This window comes from Drosophila biarmipes, chromosome 3L (assembly GCF_025231255.1).
Source record: "Drosophila biarmipes strain raj3 chromosome 3L, RU_DBia_V1.1, whole genome shotgun sequence".
Lineage (NCBI taxonomy): Eukaryota > Metazoa > Arthropoda > Insecta > Diptera > Drosophilidae > Drosophila > Drosophila biarmipes.
The window spans coordinates 9,577,887-9,598,496 of record NC_066613.1 but is presented as its reverse complement, the minus strand read 5'-3'; the positions used below and the strand labels follow the sequence as shown (position 1 = coordinate 9,598,496).

The window sequence follows — 20,610 nt, the reverse complement described above, 5'->3', positions numbered from 1 at the left end:
ATTTAAGCTTATCGCGTACAAAAGTATTTTCTATTCCAGCGTGCCGAAAATAATTGTTTGCGCTTCGTCACTATGAGTAATGCCGCCCTGTGATATGATTAACTTCATAACCAATTTTTAAATAAATAAATTTTAGCAATTCAGTCACAAATTTGTATACAAATATAATATATGTACATTGGCTCATAAATGGATAAGGGGCATGATTCATTCAAACATTTAAATGGTTTCCTTTTCACTGATTAGCACATGAAAATATGACCTTAATTGTAAATAAATCACACATTTTGATTTGTAGATATTTGTGAAGCGGTTTTTGGATTATTATTGATTATTGAATATAAAAAATAATTATTATTTTTTGTATGTTAAAGTAAATTGAAAAAAAATGTATTTTTACAATCGCAGGTTTTTAAATAAATTTTTGATAAATTCCATTTGTTTTCTAAAAAAATCATAAACATCTACATTTAAAATGTATTTCCAGCCCTGAATCTTTTGACGAAAAGAAATTCAGTTAAGGGTGGAACGGAGGGCTGATGAAATAGAAGTGGCTAAAAAATAAGCCCAACAACAAAGCCCAAGAGAGCCAGCGGAGAGAGCGCTAGTGTAATGTATTCTTTACCGGCTAAGTCAGGGCTGCCAGACCACCGCGTTGAGTGTACAAATTTGGGCAGCATATCTAGTTCATGGAGATTTGGGGAAGTCGACTACCCGGTTTCTCTCCCGCCTCACAGAACAATGGTGGTTGCACATGGGCGTCTGGTAAAATGATCAACTTATAAAATATATTTATTTATAAAATAAGAATATACTATATTATATTTTTTGATTTTAAGAAACAATTTATTTTTATTTTATTCCTAATTTTTTTTTTTTTATATGTGAGGTTTGTGTAGACTCAGATTTTTATTGTAAATGCGATGTTTGGGATTCTTAAATCATATTCCATTAATAATTATTGTATCCTACATTTTAAAATAAATATATTATTATTGAGGTTTAAGATTTTTACCTATTTCGACTAATAAAGAGGTACAAATATTTTTTATTTATTTTTATTTTAAGTAATGGCATTATATGTTTCCGAAAAAGTTCAAATATTAAGTGAACATTAAAAAAACGAAATTCCAATACACGGCGAATAAAACATATAGTTATTATGAAAACAAATTTTTAAAGCTTTCGGACACATTTTTTAACGATTTTGAGAAATTGAGAGAAATACGCGCAGATTCCACTCCACTCCCAAAACATCCTAGGAGTTATGTGAGATCTTATGATCTCTAACCTGTGATTTGGGTGAAAGGTACACTTTAGCGGAAAGGTACACAGTCCCCGGTGACTACGTCTATGGAAACTTAGAGAGCGAGCTGCCCGTCGGGAGAGCGGCAGCTGCAATGTGTTGCGTGGAAATGTGATTTCTGGCCGGTTGGCTAGGGACCAGAACACATGGTTTGTGGCAGAACGGTTATGTGAAGAGCGGAAGGCGGCCGCAATTGATAGCGACACAGTATTAATTGAATTTAATCGAATCGATTCGGGTGACAACAATGGAGGAGTTCGCCGAGTACTATGGGTGAGTTCCCGGCATGTGTGGGGCCCCAAGAACACGCATGCAACAAGTGTCTAAAATTAGCGTTGAATGCAATCAAACACGGCGGCTAATTTTAGCCACGATTAGCACCCACCTCTCGGCCACACGACGCGAGTAGCAGCTATCAGCTGAGTTGCCTATAAACAATGCCGAATCTCCACGCGGCCATGCCAATGGAAAGCTCAAACGAGCCAAATTAGTAGAGCCGTATGAAAACAAAACAACCCGGGGGCCAGCAGCACCCCTACTGCAAAATGCTCTATTGGAGGGCAAACCAAAACTCCAGCTGCTGTTTCTTCGTTTGCCGCGTAAACACTTCCAGTCAGCCAAGCAAAGCGAAATACTCACGTGATGAATACGTATTCATACATAAATAATTATTTTTCTTTGCTTTGATAAAAAATGCATTTAAAAATTTCACACAAATGGTAATAACATTTCATGGCTTAACAAAATGGTCTACCTATTACTACGCCTAATTTTCATTTTAGTTGTCATCAAAAAGACAATATATTTTTCAAAGCAAATTTTTCAAGAACCGAAAGCCCTGTGTACGATCTTTTTCTTATCTCTAAATATCGCCGTATGTCCAAATATACAATTCGAAGAAACTGCACGAAAAACATTGATATCAAGACTAATTATTACATATTATATTATTATTTCAAGGCCTAAAGATCTTATAAATGTTAAAAAGATACCATTAGTTTTGGTTAAGAAGAACAGTTTAAACAATCTTAGGCTGTTAATAAAATGATAGGACTGTAAAGTTTTAATTTTTATTGTGTATTGTTATTTCTATCGATCCTTTTAGTCGTAAAGAATGGCTTAAGAAAACACTCACAAAACGTAAAGTAAAAATTTTAAACAATTTAATAATTTGTGGAATGCCGAGTTAAACCATATTTTGTAAGGATCCAACTGCTCAGCTGCTCATCTATTTATTTATCGACAACAAAAAGTTTATACTACTTGAACCGCTAATCGAACCCGACAATTCATTAGGGCTTGTGGTAAACTTGGCCCATCGACCTGCCAAGTCATCTGGCAAACCGAGAGTTCCCACTGGAGGTATGCGTTCGGGTCTTCTCATATATATCAGGCGGGGCAGGAATGGAGGAGGTGACGGGTTACCAATTAGCGTTATCAGCGTCAGAGCCGGGAGCCCACCACAATCGTGGCCGAGCTGAGGATGCGAAAGCTTCTGTCCGGTTCGAAGTCACCACGATCCCCCGGAGCCGTAGAACCGATTCGCTATTTAATGGCTCTGGCGTGCTCGACGAACGCTCAGAAATAAGTGGGACGCTTTCCGGCGCCATACGAAACTCGATCAAATTCCAAATTGCGAATCCAAATACTCAAACTCAATTAAGTGGCAACCAGATACTGTATAAACGGCCGTAACTTGTCCATTCAAATATTTGAAACTCGATTCCGCCCTTGCCAACCGAAGATGGCTTGTCGTTTGTGACATTATATACCCTAAAATAAAAGATCAATACCAAGTGCTATAGTAAAAACAAAAGCTCAAGTGATAATTTATACAGGAGTTCGACGTATTCTTTCGGAAGCAGGTGAGAAGAAAAGAAATAAATAAGAGTAGTTGGATTAAGAATGGTGTCAGCATCAAAATCAAAAGAAACTACCATACCTCTAATGTCGAAACGTATCAGAGAAAGTATCTTTAGTAGTAGATTTGACCGATTTAGAAAACTAATAATAAATACGGCTCTCCTTAAAGGAATTAAAAACCTATAACCATTTCTGAGTTCTGTCAGGATAGACTCTAAATGACTTAGTTATAGCCTAGACGTTAGACTTCATTACGGGAGGCCTTTGCAGGGAGATTTCCCCACTTAGTCATCGGGGATTATTCCCGATGATCACAAGACCCCAATTTAGATCAGCTTTGACGCGCTGGTGGTCGTAAAGCCGTTGTCTACATTCGCACATTAACGGACGCCCACTAATTTTCTTATGGCCCGATCCATAAACCCAACTCCGAACAATTTCTTGGCCCACCTACCACAGGCACTTTCCACAAACTGCGAACGTGTTAATATGTGGGTTCTGTAAACATCGAGACTACGGCGGGTTACATATTGCACGGCTCAGCAAGAAGCCCTAGAGCCCCAGTTGCACACTTACCCATTATAACAATATAATAACTATTTAATGAACACTTTCCAGAATGCCCAGCTGGAGCGTGACGAATGCGTTTCGCGTGCTCACACGCAAGAAGCCCCTGGAGGACTCGAATGAGTCCAAGCTGGCCAAGGTTCTGTCCGCCTTCGATCTCACCGCCCTGGGGATAGGATCAACCCTGGGCGTGGGCGTCTACGTGCTCGCCGGAGAGGTGTCCAAGCAGTATGCGGGTCCAGCGGTGGTCGTCAGCTTCCTCATCGCCGCCATCGCCTCGATCTTCGCCGGACTCTGCTATGCGGAGTTTGGAGCCCGCGTACCCAAGGCGGGATCGGCGTACATCTACAGCTATGTGACCATTGGCGAGTTTATCGCCTTCCTCATCGGCTGGAATCTCATTCTCGAATACGCAATTGGTAAGTTCTCAATTAGCGGCGCCGCCGTCTGATTGATTTGATTTAATTGCCAATTTCTTTAGGCTCCGCCAGTGTCGTCAAGGGTTTAAGCACCTACCTCGATCAGCTCTGCGGCAATCCCATGAGCACTTTCCTGGGCACCCACATGCCCCTCAACGTCGAGGGAATGAGCGCCTACCCGGATCTGTTCGCCTTCGTGGTCACCATTCTCTTCTCCCTGGCCATTGCCGTGGGGGCCAAGGAGTCCACCAGGGTGAACAACGTCTTCACCATGCTCAATCTGGGAGTGGTGCTGTTCGTGATCATCGCGGGGCTCTTCAAAGGTGAGTTTTTAATTTAAACTGAGTGGGTTAAAATGAATTAATTTTAGAGATGTACTATAATTAAATATCACTTATCTTTTGGAGTTCATCCTGATAAAAATTTTTTACTTTTGTTTTGATATAAAATATTTGTTTTTAAAGAAGTTGTATTTTTGACAAATCTTTTATAGAAAATACGAATATTATCAGATTGTAACATTTCAATTTAAAAAATTTGTAAAAGGGATCAAAGTTTCATTCTCAAACATTAATGTAAGAGTATTTAAGTAATACATACAACGTAATACATTTAAACAATACTTGATTCCTACCCATCCATAATCTAACCATATCTCTTGTTCAGTTTCCAGCAGCAACTGGTCCATTCCAAAATCCGAGGTTCCCGAGGGCTACGGCAACGGTGGCTTCATGCCTTATGGAGTTTCAGGTATTATCAAGGGAGCTGCCGTTTGCTTCTACGGCTTCATTGGCTTCGACTGCATCGCCACGGCTGGAGAGGAGGCCAAGAACCCCAAGAAGTCCATTCCATTTGCTGTGATCGTCTCGCTGGCCATGATCTTTCTGGCCTACTTCGGCGTGTCCACGGTGCTGACCATGATGTTGCCCTATTTTGAGCAGGACGAGAAGGCCCCGCTGCCCCATGTCTTCCGGATTAATGGCTGGCATGTGGCCGAATATGTGGTCAGCATTGGGGCCATGTTTGGTCTGTGCTCCAGCATGATGGGAGCCATGTTCCCATTGCCCAGGATCGTTTTCGCCATGTCCAACGATGGACTGCTGTTCAAGTTCCTCGGAGACATCAGCGAGAAGTACAAGACTCCCTTCAAGGGCACCATGATCACGGGTCTGCTGACGGGCATCCTGGCTGCGGTATTCAATCTTAGCCAGCTGGTGAACATGATGTCCATTGGAACCCTGTTGGCCTACTCCATGGTGGCCAGTTGTGTGCTCATGCTGCGCTACGAGGTGGACGATCGTCGAGAGAGTCGCATCGTGGGAAATGGTCGGGCACTAAGCCTCGAACAGGATCGCCCATATGCCCTTTGGAGGCGGATCTTCAACCTCAATGGCCAGGCAGTGCCCACAAAGCAGACTTCAAGGATCGTCACCTACAGTGTGACGCTGTTCTGTAAGTAAAAAATAGTTTCAGTAATCCAAGGAATCTTTAATTAATTCTAATAAAATAATTTACCTTTCAGCTCTTTGGTGCATGGTCTTCTCACAGATTCTGACCAAATTCGAGGAGGACATAGCCAACGTAACGTCCTTCGATGGTATTAAACTGGTGCTGGGCACCATTCCCCTGGTACTGCTTCTCCTGATCATCTCGCGCCAGCCAACCTCCGGAGTCAAGCTGTCGTTCAAGGTGCCCCTGGTTCCCTGGTTGCCTGGCATTTCCATTCTGATCAACATCTACCTGATGATCAAGCTGGACATCCTCACCTGGGTGCGTTTCAGCATTTGGATCGCCATCGGACTGGCCATCTTTCTGTCCTACGGCATCCGTCACAGCCGCCTGAGGCAGCGGGAGCAGCGGAACAACTCCATCGCCATGATGCGGGACTGCAGCAACTCTGCCCTGCTGGGCGGCCAGGAGAACTCCAAGTATGGCAACGAGGTGCCTCTGATATTGATGCACAGTTCATCCTAAGTATACATTGATATTTAACCACATTACACACTTGTTTTTTGCCTGAAAGATACGCGATTGCACCTGCGATTCTCATCATCCATATACTCACCTATGTAATTTACACATGCACTTAGCCTCATACCGTAAAATAGGAAACCAAAAACTACGAAAAGTACAATAAGTTAGCTGAAAGCAATAAACGCGAATATTCGTATGCTAAGCAGTGGTTTATTTTACTTAGGTGACTACAATTTAGCAATCATTCACGTGGGATTTAACATTTTATATTTTGAAAATGTTTTCGTACTGCACTCACAGTATATAAAATTAAATATAACAATAATGGTAGCGGTCAATCGTATCTCCGTTTCACATTTGTCATTCGATTTTGATACGTCAATTTGTTGGGTATAAAACAATTACTAAATTATCTTCATGACATATACTTCAACTACTGACTAGTTTCTTCCGGCAGACTCTGTCTATTATTTTCATAAAAACGACAGATGTAACAGAAATGTTGGTATCTATACTTGTACTACACTAATAACAATTGCAATGTTTCCTAGACTTAAATCTCGACCGTGTTAGCTTCAGTGGCCTTGCGCTCCGAGTTCTCCCTTTCTGCTGCCTCCTCCTCTTCAGCCTCCTCACGTTGCTCCTCAGAGGATGACTGCTCTTCGTCCTCGTTCGCTACGATGATAAACTCACTGTCTCCCGACTTGGAGGTGGTCTTTTCACTGGAGCGGTTCGAATTGGCGCGTGATTCCAGGGCGGCCGCGTAGAAGGCAGAATTGGCCATGTTGCAAGTGAACTCCTGCTTCCTGGCAGCATTCACTTCCCGTGCTATTGTGGACACCGCACTGGGATTAACGTTCTGACTGCTCTTGTACGATCCACCCTGTGAGTGCCCGAAGCCCATGCTGCCCGATACGGGCTTAACATTCGGTCGCTTGCTCTTTGCCAGAGCTCCAGTAACCATGCTGGCGGCAAATCCTGGCGGCGCCTTGAACCCAATGTGCGGGGCGTTGCAGGTGTCCATCTGGAATACGTGGCGTGTGCGGGTACTGCCCATCTGCTTCTCGACGCGCATGGACTGAGTGGGAACAACGGGCGGCCGACGGGCCACTCGCGGGAGAGACGTCTGAGTCATCTCGGCCAGCTCCCCAGTGGCAGACTGGCCAGCTCCGCCACTTGGCTGATCTCCGAATCCGTACATCCGCTCGTGGCGTTCGTGGACATTGCCATCAAAGTCCTTGGACATTCGCCTGCTGGCCGAGGTCTTAGAAACATCGGGCGCGGGCAGTAGAGGTGCCACGTGCACCGCAGCCGGAATGTTGACACTTGTGCCCAGTCCCAGGCGCTGCTTCACATCGTTCAATGTCTGCTGTGCCTGTTGACGCGCCTTTTCCGCCCCCACTTCCAGCAAGTAGACCATCTCATTGCGTCTGGTCATGTGGTGGTGGATTTGCTCCCGGATTGGGCGCAAGTGCTCAACCACAGCCTCTGCCACACGGTCCTTGTACTTGGCCGTGTCCAGGGTGGCAGCTTCGTCCACCACCGTCTTTATGGGCTGCCCCGTGACCTGGGAATGAATATTGACGAGGTTGCTGACGCCGGCTCGCTTGCCAGGATTATAGGTAATGTCCGAGGTGAAGTCTGTGACGGCCTTCTTTATCTTCTGCGTGATCAAGTCAGGCGAATCACAAAGATTTATGGTGGCCTTGGGGTTGGCCTCCGATTTTGACATCTTCTTCGAGGGATCTCGCAGGGACAGCACACGGGAGGCGTCACCCTCCTCGATGATGGCGTGGCAGACAGGAAAGGTCTCGCCATAGCGACCGTTGTAGGTTCTGGCCAGGTGCTGTGCCAGCTGAATGTGCTGCACCTGGTCTGCGCCCACTGGCACATGGGTGGCCCTAGTAAAGAAGATGTTTTCCATATGTTAAGGATGATACATTGGATATTATCATTGAATAAAAAAAATTTCTAAGGAAGTCCTTCCTTACTGGAGGTAAACTCAAATTAAGCTTTATAATTTAAAATCGTAACGTTGGGATGAAGATTACCACGGGAAAGCCATTAACTTACTTGTAGAGCATAATGTCGGCTGCTTGGAGAACAGGATAGACGTACAATCCCAGCGGAACATCTTTGAGCAGGCGGGACTTCTCCCGGAACTGTGGCAGCTGAGCCAAACGCGGCATGGTAGTCATCGAGCTGAGGATCCAGTTGAACTCGGAATGCTCGGCGACGGCGGACTGGACGAAGAGTGTGCTCTTGCCGGGATCAATGCCGCAGGCGAGCAGCGTGGCGGCCATGGTGAAAATGTTCTCGCGTAGAAGCGGCGGATTGTGGGGCATGGTGATGGAGTGCAGGTCCACGATGCAGACGGTGACGTCGTCGCGGGCATTCTGCAGCTGAACCCACTTGCGTACGGCACCCAGATAGTTGCCCAGATGCAGGGATCCCGTGGGCTGGATGCCACTGAAGATCTTCCTTGGCCAGCGGCTGTTCTGCTGTGATGGGGGATCGTATTGGAGTCGAGTGTTATGTAAACTAATTTCCCACATGTACTCACGTCCTCGGCGCCACTGTCGGTGGTATGGGCTTGCGGCTGGACCGGCTGCTTGCCGCCACCGGCCACCTGCGCCGTCGCGGAGGGCGTCCCTGCCGACCTACTGGTCAATCCTGGCAAGAAGCTCCTCGCCTGGATGCAGCGCCGCTGCAAACGCACTGTGGCGGGCTCCTTTTTGGCCACCTCAGATAGGCTGAGACGAAGCTTCCCAAACCGGAACATTGCTAAGAGCTAAGAATTTTGTACCCCAAACCGTCGAGCAAAAAATGTTGGGAATAATGCAGTACTAAACGTGAAACGGAGCCCGAAAATAAACTATTTATTATAAACGGGCCGTAATTTTGACACTGGGCTCGCGAGCGTTGCCAGATCGACTTCGAGAAGCCGGTGCGACAGCTGTTCCAGTGATACTCAGTTTGGCGGGTTTTTTCCAAAGAATCCAAAATTAGCTACTTTTAGCGCTTTACAAAATTGAAAAAAGTATAAAAACCGATTCATTTTAAAATACAAATTGTAAGTTATAGTTCCTAATGTGTTTGCTTATCGAATAAAAATTATTAGCTCCCATTGATTCATCAATAATTAAAATACAAATAAGATTCAAATGTTCAGATGATAATACAATATTATCTTTTTTTCTCTCTGTTAAATCAAATTACACATCACTAAAAAAATCCATTTTAAATATTTCAAAAGTACATGTAGCATTTTTGCAGGTAAAATATAGTAAGCCCTTCAGTCATCGAGTCACATTGTTATACCATCAAACATCAACAACAAAGCACGATTAGGGTTTTCCGTAGCTTTTAGCTTTATTAGTACTACACCAGAACATCTAAAGACATCGAGAGTAGATAGATAGATAGAACGACTTCAGTTTCGAGTTTTCAAACTGTGTTGTATTTATTCTAGCTTAATACACATATTACATTGCAATTAACGCCTGGCGCCATTACCAATATTTATAGTTTCCACTTTACTGTACCTACAAAGAGAGTTACAAATATGCGGAGACTGTCGTTTCGGCTGTCAGGATAACTTTTCGATTTGGGGGGTTTTCAATAATTTCAAGCGCGGTGCAAAATTCTCCAAAAGCTGGCAGGGATGGGGAAGTGCTTAGAAGTTGATGGGCTTGCCGAAAGCAGCCGCAACGTTAGCCTCACGCAAAGCCTCGGCACATGTCTGAAAATAAGAGATTTTAGGCATTAGATCGGTCGATCATGACTCAAAATTACACAAGCCAAAGGTTATAAAACTTTTCGATAAGAACAAAATGTGAATTTTCAGTTATGTAAGCTATTCGATGAGTGATCACTTACTGGATGCGCATGGCAGACGCGGGCAACGTCCTCGGCCGCTGCTCCGTACTCCATGGCCAGCACTGCCTCGTTAATCAGCTCGCCGGCGTTGGGTCCGATGATGTGGGTTCCCAGGATCTTGTCGGTGGCCTGGTCGGCCAAAACCTTGACGAAACCGTCCGTCTCGTTGTTGGTCTTGGCGCGCGAGTTGGCCAGGAAGGGGAACTTGCCCACTTTGTAGGCAACGCCCTCCTGCTTCAGCTGCTCCTCGCTCTTGCCCACCCACGCGACCTCGGGATGCGTGTAAACCACGCTTGGCACGCAGTTGTAGTCGATGTGCACGTGACCGCCGTTGATGCCCTCAATGGTGATGAGACCCTCATCCTCGGCCTTGTGCGCCAACATGGGTCCGTGAATGCAGTCGCCGATGGCGTAGATGTTGGGCACCACAGTCTGGAAGGTCGCGTTGACGGGGATCCTGCCGCGGTCATCCTTGACAATGCCTACAGCCTCCAGACCCAGACCCTCGGTGTAGGGACGACGGCCCACACTGACCAGCAGGGCGTCGCACTGGATCTCCTCCTTCTCGCCGGACTTGGCGTTCTCCACGGACACGGTGACGTTGTCGCCGCTGCGCGAGGCAGCCGTCACTTTGGTTCCCAGCTTGAACTTCAGACCCTGCTTGACGAGCACTTTCTGGAAGGTCTTGGAGACCTCGTTGTCAATGCCCACGCCGCCGATCGTGTCCATGAACTCGATGGCAGTGACTTCGGCACCCAGACGCGACCACACCGAACCCAGCTCCAGGCCAATGACGCCGGCGCCGATGACAACCAGATGCTTGGGCACCTTGGCCAGCTTCAGGGCGCCAGTGCTGCTCACAATTACCTCCTCATCAATCTGTAAAAGATAGTAAAAGGGTGAATCAAATAATACGAGTGCTACAGCTTTTTCGAACTCACTTCAATGCCCGGGAAGGGGCTGACCTCCGAGCCGGTGGCAATGAGGATGTTCTTCGTCTTGACAGTCTCCGTCGAGCCGTCGGACTTCTTGACCTGCACCTCGTTGGGATTGACGATGCTGCCGAAGCCCGTCAGCTGTGTTACCTTGTTTTTCTTGAAGAGCATGGCAATGCCGCCGGTCAGGGCCTTCACAGCGTTGACCTTCTGGCCCATGAGCTTCTCCAGGTCGAGGCTCACGCTGCCGCAGCTGATGCCGCGGCTCTCCAGATCCCCGGAGTGGGCCATGTGGTAGTAGTGGGAGTTGTTCAGCAGCGCCTTCGAGGGAATGCAGCCGACGTTCAGGCAGGTTCCGCCCAGAGTGGCCTCCTTCTCCACGCTGACCGTCTTCAAGCCCATCTGGGCTGCCTTAATAGCAGCCACATAGCCACCGGGGCCGGAGCCAATTACCACGATGTCCGCCTCGTGGGTGGTGGAGTAGCAGCGGGCGTTGAGGGCGCCCAGAATGGCGGCATTGGTGCGCAGAGGAGTCTGGAAAGAGAGCTGATTAGCAGAGGTTCTGTGACCTTATCATTTATCACGCCAGTCGCACGCATTTCGCACTAATCTCCGGCCGCCTATCAGCTGATGATTGGCCCAATTAGCGACCTTGAAAACGGGGCCAAACAAATCCCCCAGACGCCAGTGATTCACCGCCGCGATCATATGAGCGCTGCAGGCGATCCAGCTGCGTTTTCCAGGCTTTTCCTGCCCATTTCACGGCCCCCTCGGTGAGGTTAGATTGCATAACTTGGGGGGGCGAAAGGCGTTCGCAAAGCGGAATCCCCAACATCCTGCGGTCTTTACCTTGGCTACTGCCGACACGACATGGCGGAGCGTGAACTGCATGGCTGGAGCGGGCGAGTTGTGAGGATAATCGTTATTTAACTACAAACACAACACTAATTTGATGTGTTTTTCCGACTCTTTTTCGTGTTGTGGGCTCGGAGCGGTCGCAGGGCTGGCGAAGCGCGTTCGATAGTGGTCATATGACGGCCAGCGGGTTATCGATAGTGCTGGGAAATTTCCATTCGTTTATTTACGATGTATATAAAATAAAATATACAAAAGGCTACTAGTTTGTGATTTTCATTTTAATCGAAAGCAAATTTACGAATTGCGATTACTTTTAAACATATTACTGTAACTATTTTGCATATTTAAGAGCCATTTGGTGATTATTAAAGAAACATATTAAGGTACAGAGCGCTGTGAATTTTAAATGAGCGGCCTGCGATGTACTCTCCCATTAAAATTTAAATATTTTGAAAATATGTAAAATATCACCGATGTATCGATATTTTCAAATATAATTTTGATATTTTTCAATAACCAAATGTCATCGATACGATATTTAAAAAAAAAACTGGCCCAAAAAATATACCATTTTCAGACCATTATATCTGCGATAGAAAATGACGGAGACAACAAATAAAATATTGCACTTCTTTAAACAAATGCTGCAATGACTACTGTTGTTACAGCATTAGTTCTAATGACCAAAGACAACAAGAATTGACCGATTCTTTTTGGGTTCATCCGCATTTGGCGCAACTTCTTAAGAAAGTACGAATTTCAATAGATGTATTATTTGCAAAAACAAATAAGGCTACATTTGAAATATATTGTTACGGTTTATCCTCTCCTAGTGTCGCTTTTTATTTATAAGCATAGATTAGGGGTTAAAGAATTCCGATGTTATTAAAATATTGCTTAGATAGTAAGATGCCGAGCAGCTTGATAGCTCTCAAAATATATAAACTTAATAATATCTTTAGCGGTTTGTTAATTAATTAGTTATTTCTTGTGTTTGTTTTCTTTGAAAGTTGTTTATGAATAAGAATATAATTTTGGTTTTTGTATATCAATAACATTTGAAACAAAACTGCATCATTACTTTTCCTGTAAAAGCTATAGGCCTAATGAAATAATTTTACCATATTCATATTCCTTTTACGATTCAAGCTGTTTTAGTCAATCAACTGAAAACAATAATAATAAAATATTTAAATTGTATGCGATGAATTTTTGATAACTGGCACTGCAGCTCTGTGCGGTATTCGGTATTTGCGGTATTTTCTGGCGGCGCGTCGCATCGCGTTTTCGCCGCAGCCTCAGTTTTTCGCTAGCTGTCGCAATGCGGTCACACCTGTTCGCGGACACAACAAGATGGCGAGACTTGCCCCCGAAATCTGTTAAAAAACGCCACAAGGACAGATAGTTAATTGAGTTTTCGCCCAGAAAAGAGTCCGCCGAAGTGCCGGGCAGCCGCGGCGCATTTTGCAGTGTGTGAGCTTGGCCGCTGTTGCCCGAGAGCCGCGACTGGCGTACCTTCTGCTGGCCTTGCCTGTGCCCGTGCCCCTGTGTGTGCGTGCGGCGCGAGTGTGTGCGTGGTCTGCCAAGAGTGCCAAGAATCGGAAGAATCGCAGGATTTGCAAGATGATGAGCAACTACGGCAACATGATGGACTCCCCCAAGTCGTCGCCCCACGGCGGCGGCCGATCCCCCGTGGTCGCCCGCCAGGACTCCTCCGGCACCCTGAAGACGACCATCTCGCTGGGCAAAACGCCCACGATCATCCACACCGGGCCGTTCTACTCGATGAAGGAACCGCCCGCCAAGGCGGAGCTCACCGGCGACAAGGATCTCATGACCGAGTACGGACTGCACCACACACTGACCAAGTTCAAGGAGAAGAAGTTCAAGGAGTCGCTGGCCTCGTTCCTGCAGAACATCCCCGGCATCAACGACCTCATCACGCACCCCGTCGAGAACAGCACGCTGCGGAGCGTGATCGAAAAGCCGCCGATCGGCGGCAAGGAGCTCCTCCCGCTGACCCCCGTCCAGCTGGCCGGATTCCGCCTGCATCCCGGACCGGTTGGTGTTTCCACTTTTATTTTAATGCCCATGCTCCACATCCCCATCTTTCAAGCATCGATTTTATGAAGTTCATTGCATCTCTTTGTGCTTTCACTTAATCAGCTACTCAAAAATGAGTAATGATTTACATATTTTTTATCATGCTATAATAAAATCAATTTTAACTTTCTCCTCTTTTACTATAACTAAATATAGAAAGTATGTTTCATGTTTATTTAGCTGGTTCAACAATACAGTCGCCTAATCTTTTATAGTAATTACTAAAAATCTATAATATAACCTATAATAAGGTCTAAATTTGGACTTGTCAAATTTCTGTCATACCAAATCATACTGTTAAAAGTACTTCATTGCATTTATGCAAGTGTACCCTATTGGGTACTTGTTAAAATTGTTTTAGGGATTTCTAATCGCTGAATATTTTTTGCAATTTGAGCCTATAATAAGCATGTACTCAAAATTTACATATGCATAAGAAATCATTTTCCTGTATTCTTATGGTTAAAGGTCTATATAAACTCCACCAAAACAAATTGCATGAAATTTGGCGTTTTCGCTGCTTGAAATCTTGATATTTATTCTAGCCTTCAGTGAATTTAACCCTTCCGCTTTTCCTTTCAGCTGCCGGAACAGTATCGCACCACATATGTCACACCTGCGCGAAAACACAAAAACAAACACAAAAAGCACAAACACAAAGACGGCGTGACCACGGGACAGGAATCTACGCTACTGGGTGAGTTCTCTTGCAAAACCTCGCTTTTCTCGATCCCCACCTAACCCAGGAAAATCCCCCCTTGCAGATTCGGCCGGCCTGGAGACTTACGAGAAGAAGCACAAGAAGCAGAAGCGCCACGAGGACGACAAGGAGCGCAAGAAGCGCAAAAAGGAGAAGAAGCGCAAGAAGAAGAACCAGAGTCCGGAGCCGGGCGTTGGCCTGCTGCCCGGAGGAGCGGGCTTGGGTGGAGCAGCGGGTGTTATGGGCGCCACCAGTCTTGGATCGCTGGCCGGAGGACCTGGGCCCGGACTGTCTAGCCTGGGCGCCAGCATGGGTCCCGGCGGTGTGGGTGGCATGAACAGCTTCTCGTCGTCCATGCAGATGCAGCAGCAGCAGATGCCCATGCAGCAGCAGCAGATGTCAAGCGGAGGTCTCCTCGGATCCGTGCTGGGCACGAGCGGCGGTCCGGGTGGCGGCGGCGGAGGAGGAGGCGGCGGCGTGGGGAGCGGCGGCGGCGGAGGCAGCCTGCTAATGTCGCAGTTCTAGGCAGGATCCTTTAGCAAAATAGACTTGGCTCATTACCTCTCATCAGCAGACGCACCCCGGATGGCAAACATAAAAAGTAATCGCAGACGGACCCTTAAGCGGTCCTCTAAATGCAATTTTCTCGATAACGTTTCGTGTCCTAGTTATTAATTTATGATTATCGTAACTGTAAAATAGTTTATTTCTGTAATTAGCCAACAATTTTTCGTTCGTTTTTCCGCGCTAGCTTAATGAGATTTATTTAAACGCAAGTTATGGTACAAAACGTTTTCGCTCTCGATTCCAGCTCTTCCCCACACACCAACATAAGCAAAAGCCCCGCACCCGCTTGCTTGCAACCTTTTTTCTCACCAACCTTGTAACTTGTAGGGTCAGTATTTCAATTATATTTCTGCAATGGTTTGTTCTTCCAGCAAGTTTAAAAACACAAAAGAAAGCTGAGATTCAACAAAATAAGATGCCTGTACTATAAGTAATTAATTTTAGTGATTAGGCGCATAAACAATAATAAACAAGCATACAAATGATCAGGGTTGGCATTTCATTGTTTCGGAATCTGTAGAAGAGATCCTAATTAGGGGTTCCCCTTTTTCTGAAAGATTGAGGTTTCTTTATTTTGCAAGTCATTAGTAGCTTAACTAAATGTGTTTCAGCATAATAAAAATACATACATGGGTGTACAAAGTACTGGTTAATAATTGGTAATTGTATTGAAGTTTCGATTATCGGAAACTCTCAAATTCAAAATGGGCGCCAAACACTTGTTCGCACTCTGTTAGCTCTAACATGGGCGCCCTAACAGCTCGGTGAAATCTGACAGCTGGTAACAGAGCCCTAACAGGCGCCAACAGCTGCTCCGTTTCTCAGGGAGTTCCTCGCAATCGAGAGGCAATTAATAAATTAAAAGTGATGTGTAAGAGGTAGCCGTCACTGCAAGCCCGTAAATGAGATCTAGCTTCAGCACCTGCTCGCGAAAGGCTCTAACCATGTACAAGCAGACGTGCACCAATCTCCTGGAACTGTCCTCCGCCAAGGTGACCGAGTGGATTTCGAGCTTCGACTCGGTGATTACAGACTGTGATGGTGAGTGGGTGGTGGGTGGTGGGCGGGTCTCCCTGCCCCGAAAGGACTGCCCCAGGAAGTTGCGTCACATAAAGATATGTATACGTATGCCATGTTTTCGGTCCGACATCTGCCCTCATACGTCAGCAGCCGAATAGTTCGCTGTGTTGTTGCTGCGTCGCGAATTTCAATGTCAAAGAGTGAAGTGCGTGATGTGGCGGCAAGTCGACTTTCGGATGCCCTCATGAGATAAAGTGTATATGGATATTTACTACTACTAATATACTATCACAAACCACAAACCTATTTAAATATGTATATAAAAGCTGTATCTCCAATTCTAACAATATATAGAATATAGTTTTTTGTTGTTTATTTATTCATGATATCAAGTGGTTCTATCCTAAAAAGTTTCTAGGGGCTCTAAATTTTGTAGAAGTTATGTAAAAAATACTTCTTCAAAATAAACGCAAAATAGTAAAGTTTTTCTACAATGGTCTGAAAAATTTTAAGTACAGACCCATTTAAAAAGTTTAAATATATTAACGTTTTTTGATAATTTCTAAAATGAACGTTTCTTTGTAATCCCTCAGGCATTTAACCACTTTCCCCGATGACTAATACTATTCTTTCCTTTCCCAGGAGTTCTTTGGATCTATGGTCAGGCCCTGGAGGGCTCCGTGGATGTGATGAACCAGTTCAAGGCCATGGGCAAGTCAATTTACTTCTGCACGAACAACTCGACGAAGACCCGGTCGGAGCTGCTACAGAAGGGCGTGGAGCTGGGCTTCCACATCAAGGAGAACGGCATTATTTCGACGGCCCATGCCACAGCAGCGTACCTGAAGCGTCGCAACTTCAGCAAGCGGGTGTTCGTGATCGGCAGCGAGGGCATCACCAAGGAGCTGGACGCCGTGGGCATCCGGCACACCGCGGTGGGACCGGAACCCATGCAGGGCTCGCTGGCCGAGTTCATGGCGGAGCATTTAAAGCTGGACACGGACATCGGAGCCGTGGTCGTGGGCTTCGACGAGCACTTCAGCTTCCCCAAGATGATGAAGGCCGCCTCGTACCTGAACGATCCGCAGTGCCTGTTCGTGGCCACCAACACGGATGAGCGCTTCCCCATGCCCAACATGATAGTGCCGGGCAGCGGGAGCTTCGTGCGGGCCATCCAAACCTGTGCGGAGCGGGAGCCAATAGTGATCGGAAAGCCCAATCCGGAAATTTGCGAATCTCTGGTCAGGGAAAAGAAGATCGATCCCTCGAGGACCCTGATGATCGGCGATCGTGCCAATACGGACATCCTCCTGGGCTACAACTGCGGTTTCCAGACCTTGCTCGTGGGCTCCGGAATCCACCAGCTGAAGGACGTGGAGCAGTGGAAGAGCAGCAAGAACCCCGAGGACAAGAAGCTCATACCAGACGTGTACCTGCCCAAGCTGGGCGATCTGCTGCCATCGATTGTGGACGCCCTGGCGGGCTCCAAGTGATTGAGATCGGGATCACCAAACATTAATCAGTATGTAGTACGGACACGTGTTTGTAGTGCAGTTACGCTCCACGGCAATAGACAGGACAAATTATAAGTACATAACGCAAATTTATAGTACAATTTATACCACAGAACAAAATATTTAAATAAATTCAGAAGCATTTTGTCAAACGGACGACTTAATCAACATGCCCGAGCGTTTGTTTTTTGAGCGAGCTTTGTGCGAAGGCGAGATAGCCACTTCTCTCCAATCACCGTGAGTCGGAAAAGCCAGCCCGCCGCCGATTTAGTCGAGTCGCAAACTTTTGGCGGAGCGGTCTACGGAGCAGAATGTCCAGAGGCGGTGCTATCAACTTGACGGACCTGTCCGCGGGGCAGGTGGGCCAGTGGCTCCAAAGTTTCGACGCGGTTCTCTGCGACGGCGACGGTGAGTGTGAAGGGCGGCGGAGGTGCCTCGGAGAGCGCTTCGAAGCTTTCGCCAGAGTTGTCAGTTTTGGGAAACTAGCAAATATCGGAGGTAGTTTACATGGGTGGGGGATAAGCTCATGCGATCACGGATATTTCACTGTATAAAAATATTATTCTAGTCTTAAAACACTTTGATGAAGTATAGGAAAGAAGTTATAGATCGCCATTTATCTGATTTGTAGTTAGGACAAAGTATTGAGCGGTTCTCAATTGTTTCTAGTTTTCAATTATTACTTACTACACGAAGGTGACTTCCACTTGTTTTATTTATTTATGGCTTTGGAAATTATAATCCATAGTTTATAAGTGTTGTTGAATTACTCATGCTTCAATGTAGGTATGGACAAAAAGTACAAGGTATAAGTCAATCCAAACACAATGAAACAAATAGTCTTAAATTATGATCATACAATGTAGTTTAAATTAATAAATGTTTCATCTAAATAATTAAAAATAAATATACATTTAATTTAATACAATTTTCCTGATCTATATGAAAAAACAATTTTAAAATGAAATCTCTTGAAACTATTGTATCTTAAAACTATTGTATCTTAAAACTATTGCATCAAAAAGTAAACTAGTTTATTAAAAAAAAATCTTTTATAAAAGCCACCCTTACATAAAGAGATGAAAGCTACATAATTGAAAGATATATATTGGGTACCTAAACTTCAATTATAATTTAAGAAACATCAAAAAATCCTTTATCTTCCATCATTTGCTGGCAACATGCATTAGCAGAACTTTCATTTCGAACTGCTGAAGAGCCCACCCATCCTAATATCCATTTGTCGCCCAGGCACCATTTGGCAGGATGACACGGCCATCGAGGGCGCGTCGGATGTGCTGAACGCCCTGCAGCACCGCTTGGGCAAGAAAGTGTACCTGATTACCAACAATGGTCTGAAGACGCGACAGGAGCTCTTCGAGCGCTCGCAGCGGCTCGGATTCCATTTGCCCAGCGACCGACACATCATATCGCCCACGGCGGCCATCGCCGACTATCTGGTCCAGAGTCCGGAGTTCGACAGGACCCGCCACAAGGTCTATGTGGTGGGCAACGCGGCCATCGCACGGGAATTAAGGCAGCACGGAATCGACAGCTACGGAGCTGGGGGAACAGAGGAACTGCCTCCGGGCGTCAAGTGGCCGGACTTTGTGGCCCGCGAGTTCGGAGGCCCGGAGGCGGCCAAGGACGTGGGTGCCGTGGTGGTCGGCTGGGATGAGTACTTCAGCTACTGCAAGATGGCCCGCGCCTGTCACATCCTGTGCAGCAATCCGGGCTGCGCCTTCCTCGTCACCAACCGGGATGCCGTGCACAAGTATCCCGCCTTCTGTATCCCCGGCACCGGGGCCTTTGTGGCCGGAATCGAGGCCTGCTCCGAGCGCGAGGCCCTCGAGATGGGCAAGCCGAATCCCTTGGTCCTCAAGCCCCTCACCAAGTCCGGCGAGCTGCAGCCGGAACGAACGCTTATGATTGGTGACTGGTAAGCGGGATTACCGCATCCTCCGATGGCACTTCTAATGAGTTTCTCCCTCTTTCGCAGCCTCAAAATAGATGTCGGCTTCGCCAGTAATTGTGGCATGCTATCGCTTCTGGTGGGCACTGGCAGATACAATAATCTCTCGGACGTCCGACGGGAGGAGGGCAAGCTGGTCCAGCCAGATTTGTATCTGCCCCGACTGGCCGACCTGCTGGCCTATCTGTGAGCCATAAATTCATGCGGTTCCCAATCCCCGGTTCCCGTGCAGCTATCAACTCGTTATCAACTGCTTAATTCGACTTTTATTTGGCTTTAGTTCGTGTGTTTACACATAGTTGTACATATTTCATCTGCCGGCAAGTAACACTCTCTGCTGGATATTTTCGTTATACATTAGAGTGGTTGTAACTGCAGGGCCGGAAAGTTATCCATGAACAAACCTATTTTAAACTATATATTTATAGTGTACTCAGCATTCAAGTGGTTGGCACAATTTTGAAAAAAACCATTAAAATAGTTGGCACAAAATAACTATTAGTAATTCACTAACCATCTGCAATCATTTATCTGCATTCCAGTGGGAATTTTGGCATGGGATATCCTACGTCTGTTCTAGGACACCTTTCAGGCCCACGAGTTTTCCTTGGAATTAACAATATAGGCTGAGTGACTTATTAAAATACTGGCTTACCCTCTATTACTTGCCGGGACAGAAAAGCAGAGACGGCAATTTCCTAACATTTCCCTATTTTTCGGTGCTCCCTTGTAAAATCTGTAATCTGCAGTGAACTAAACAAATTCCTCAACTAAGTGCAAATCCTTGTGCGGCGACGTTCAAATCAATATTAACCATTACCAAAACTAATTAACTTATTGGTTAGCTGTACAACAAACTTACAGGACACCCCTGGTCAAAATATTGCGAGCAAGTATCACAGAAGATCTATTTTCTTTGGCTGCTTTCACCGA

General features: G+C 45.9%; 6 protein-coding genes across 8 annotated transcripts; 4 read left to right on the top strand and 2 right to left on the bottom strand.

Moving 5' to 3' along the window:
- Positions 1–1,412: 1,412 nt before the first annotated feature.
- LOC108028558 (cationic amino acid transporter 2) lies at positions 1,413–6,331 on the top strand. Of its 2 annotated transcripts, none has more exons than XM_017100462.3 (5): positions 1,413–1,579; positions 3,788–4,155; positions 4,218–4,478; positions 4,822–5,607; positions 5,678–6,331. In XM_017100462.3, exons 1-5 carry the CDS (start codon positions 1,554–1,556, stop codon positions 6,127–6,129), a joined length of 1,893 nt encoding a protein of 630 aa, XP_016955951.1. In that variant the 5' UTR covers positions 1,413–1,553; the 3' UTR covers positions 6,130–6,331. The 2 variants fall into 2 exon arrangements, with proteins under 2 accessions (XP_016955951.1, XP_043950834.1); XM_044094899.2 differs by lacking the exon at positions 1,413–1,579 and adding an exon at positions 2,890–3,171.
- A 42-nt stretch (positions 6,332–6,373) lies between these two features.
- On the bottom strand, positions 6,374–9,068 carry LOC108028556 (tryptophan--tRNA ligase). 2 transcript variants are annotated; one of them, XM_017100460.3, is made up of 3 exons: positions 8,693–9,068; positions 8,203–8,630; positions 6,374–8,030 (listed from the first exon to the last, which is right to left on the bottom strand). In XM_017100460.3, the coding sequence occupies exons 1-3, from the start codon at positions 8,909–8,911 to the stop codon at positions 6,683–6,685; spliced, it is 1,995 nt and encodes a 664-aa protein (XP_016955949.1). In that variant the 5' UTR covers positions 8,912–9,068; the 3' UTR covers positions 6,374–6,682. The 2 variants fall into 2 exon arrangements, with proteins under 2 accessions (XP_016955949.1, XP_016955950.1); XM_017100461.3 differs by having other exon boundaries at positions 8,203–8,627.
- A 498-nt stretch (positions 9,069–9,566) lies between these two features.
- On the bottom strand, positions 9,567–11,971 carry LOC108028721 (dihydrolipoyl dehydrogenase, mitochondrial). The gene is made up of 4 exons (XM_017100679.3): positions 11,793–11,971; positions 10,950–11,477; positions 10,009–10,887; positions 9,567–9,871 (listed from the first exon to the last, which is right to left on the bottom strand). Exons 1-4 carry the CDS (start codon positions 11,832–11,834, stop codon positions 9,806–9,808), a joined length of 1,515 nt encoding a protein of 504 aa, XP_016956168.1. The 5' UTR covers positions 11,835–11,971; the 3' UTR covers positions 9,567–9,805.
- A 1,151-nt stretch (positions 11,972–13,122) lies between these two features.
- Positions 13,123–15,659, top strand: LOC108028780 (mediator of RNA polymerase II transcription subunit 19). Its single transcript, XM_017100759.3, has 3 exons — positions 13,123–13,862; positions 14,487–14,601; positions 14,669–15,659. The coding sequence occupies exons 1-3, from the start codon at positions 13,425–13,427 to the stop codon at positions 15,127–15,129; spliced, it is 1,014 nt and encodes a 337-aa protein (XP_016956248.1). The 5' UTR covers positions 13,123–13,424; the 3' UTR covers positions 15,130–15,659.
- Positions 15,660–15,950: 291 nt separating this feature from the next.
- On the top strand, positions 15,951–17,873 carry LOC108028564 (glycerol-3-phosphate phosphatase). Its single transcript, XM_017100470.3, has 2 exons — positions 15,951–16,212; positions 16,834–17,873. Exons 1-2 carry the CDS (start codon positions 16,074–16,076, stop codon positions 17,682–17,684), a joined length of 990 nt encoding a protein of 329 aa, XP_016955959.1. The 5' UTR covers positions 15,951–16,073; the 3' UTR covers positions 17,685–17,873.
- A 28-nt stretch (positions 17,874–17,901) lies between these two features.
- On the top strand, positions 17,902–20,323 carry LOC108028565 (uncharacterized). The gene is made up of 3 exons (XM_017100471.3): positions 17,902–18,113; positions 18,957–19,644; positions 19,705–20,323. Exons 1-3 carry the CDS (start codon positions 18,017–18,019, stop codon positions 19,865–19,867), a joined length of 948 nt encoding a protein of 315 aa, XP_016955960.1. The 5' UTR covers positions 17,902–18,016; the 3' UTR covers positions 19,868–20,323.
- The last annotated feature ends 287 nt before the right edge of the window (positions 20,324–20,610 follow it).

What these genes read in the sequence shown, in the direction of transcription:
- LOC108028558 (XM_017100462.3), top strand. Translation starts at nt 1,554, where the DNA reads ATGGAGGAGTTCGCCGAGTACTATGG. An exon ending in GAGTTCGCCGAGTACTATGG is followed by an intron (nt 1,580 to 3,787) that starts GTGAGTTCCCGG and finishes AACACTTTCCAG; the next exon opens with AATGCCCAGCTGGAGCGTGA. An exon ending in CTACAGTGTGACGCTGTTCT is followed by an intron (nt 5,608 to 5,677) that starts GTAAGTAAAAAA and finishes TTTACCTTTCAG; the next exon opens with CTCTTTGGTGCATGGTCTTC.
- LOC108028556 (XM_017100460.3), bottom strand. Translation starts at nt 8,911, where the DNA reads ATGTTCCGGTTTGGGAAGCTTCGTCTCAGCCTATCTGAGGTGGCCAAA. An exon ending in CCGACAGTGGCGCCGAGGAC is followed by an intron (nt 8,631 to 8,692) that starts GTGAGTACATGT and finishes CCCCCATCACAG; the next exon opens with CAGAACAGCCGCTGGCCAAG. An exon ending in GCCGACATTATGCTCTACAA is followed by an intron (nt 8,031 to 8,202) that starts GTAAGTTAATGG and finishes CTTCTTTACTAG; the next exon opens with GGCCACCCATGTGCCAGTGG.
- LOC108028721 (XM_017100679.3), bottom strand. Translation starts at nt 11,834, where the DNA reads ATGCAGTTCACGCTCCGCCATGTCGTGTCGGCAGTAGCCAAG. An exon ending in TCGTGTCGGCAGTAGCCAAG is followed by an intron (nt 11,478 to 11,792) that starts GTAAAGACCGCA and finishes CTCTCTTTCCAG; the next exon opens with ACTCCTCTGCGCACCAATGC. An exon ending in GCGTCTGCCATGCGCATCCA is followed by an intron (nt 9,872 to 10,008) that starts GTAAGTGATCAC and finishes TCTTATTTTCAG; the next exon opens with ACATGTGCCGAGGCTTTGCG.
- LOC108028780 (XM_017100759.3), top strand. Translation starts at nt 13,425, where the DNA reads ATGATGAGCAACTACGGCAACATGATGGACTCCCCCAAGTCGTCGCCC. An exon ending in TCCGCCTGCATCCCGGACCG is followed by an intron (nt 13,863 to 14,486) that starts GTTGGTGTTTCC and finishes TTTTCCTTTCAG; the next exon opens with CTGCCGGAACAGTATCGCAC. An exon ending in ACAGGAATCTACGCTACTGG is followed by an intron (nt 14,602 to 14,668) that starts GTGAGTTCTCTT and finishes CCCCCCTTGCAG; the next exon opens with ATTCGGCCGGCCTGGAGACT.
- LOC108028564 (XM_017100470.3), top strand. Translation starts at nt 16,074, where the DNA reads ATGAGATCTAGCTTCAGCACCTGCTCGCGAAAGGCTCTAACCATGTAC. An exon ending in GGTGATTACAGACTGTGATG is followed by an intron (nt 16,213 to 16,833) that starts GTGAGTGGGTGG and finishes TTCCTTTCCCAG; the next exon opens with GAGTTCTTTGGATCTATGGT.
- LOC108028565 (XM_017100471.3), top strand. Translation starts at nt 18,017, where the DNA reads ATGTCCAGAGGCGGTGCTATCAACTTGACGGACCTGTCCGCGGGGCAG. An exon ending in GGTTCTCTGCGACGGCGACG is followed by an intron (nt 18,114 to 18,956) that starts GTGAGTGTGAAG and finishes TTTGTCGCCCAG; the next exon opens with GCACCATTTGGCAGGATGAC. An exon ending in ACGCTTATGATTGGTGACTG is followed by an intron (nt 19,645 to 19,704) that starts GTAAGCGGGATT and finishes CCTCTTTCGCAG; the next exon opens with CCTCAAAATAGATGTCGGCT.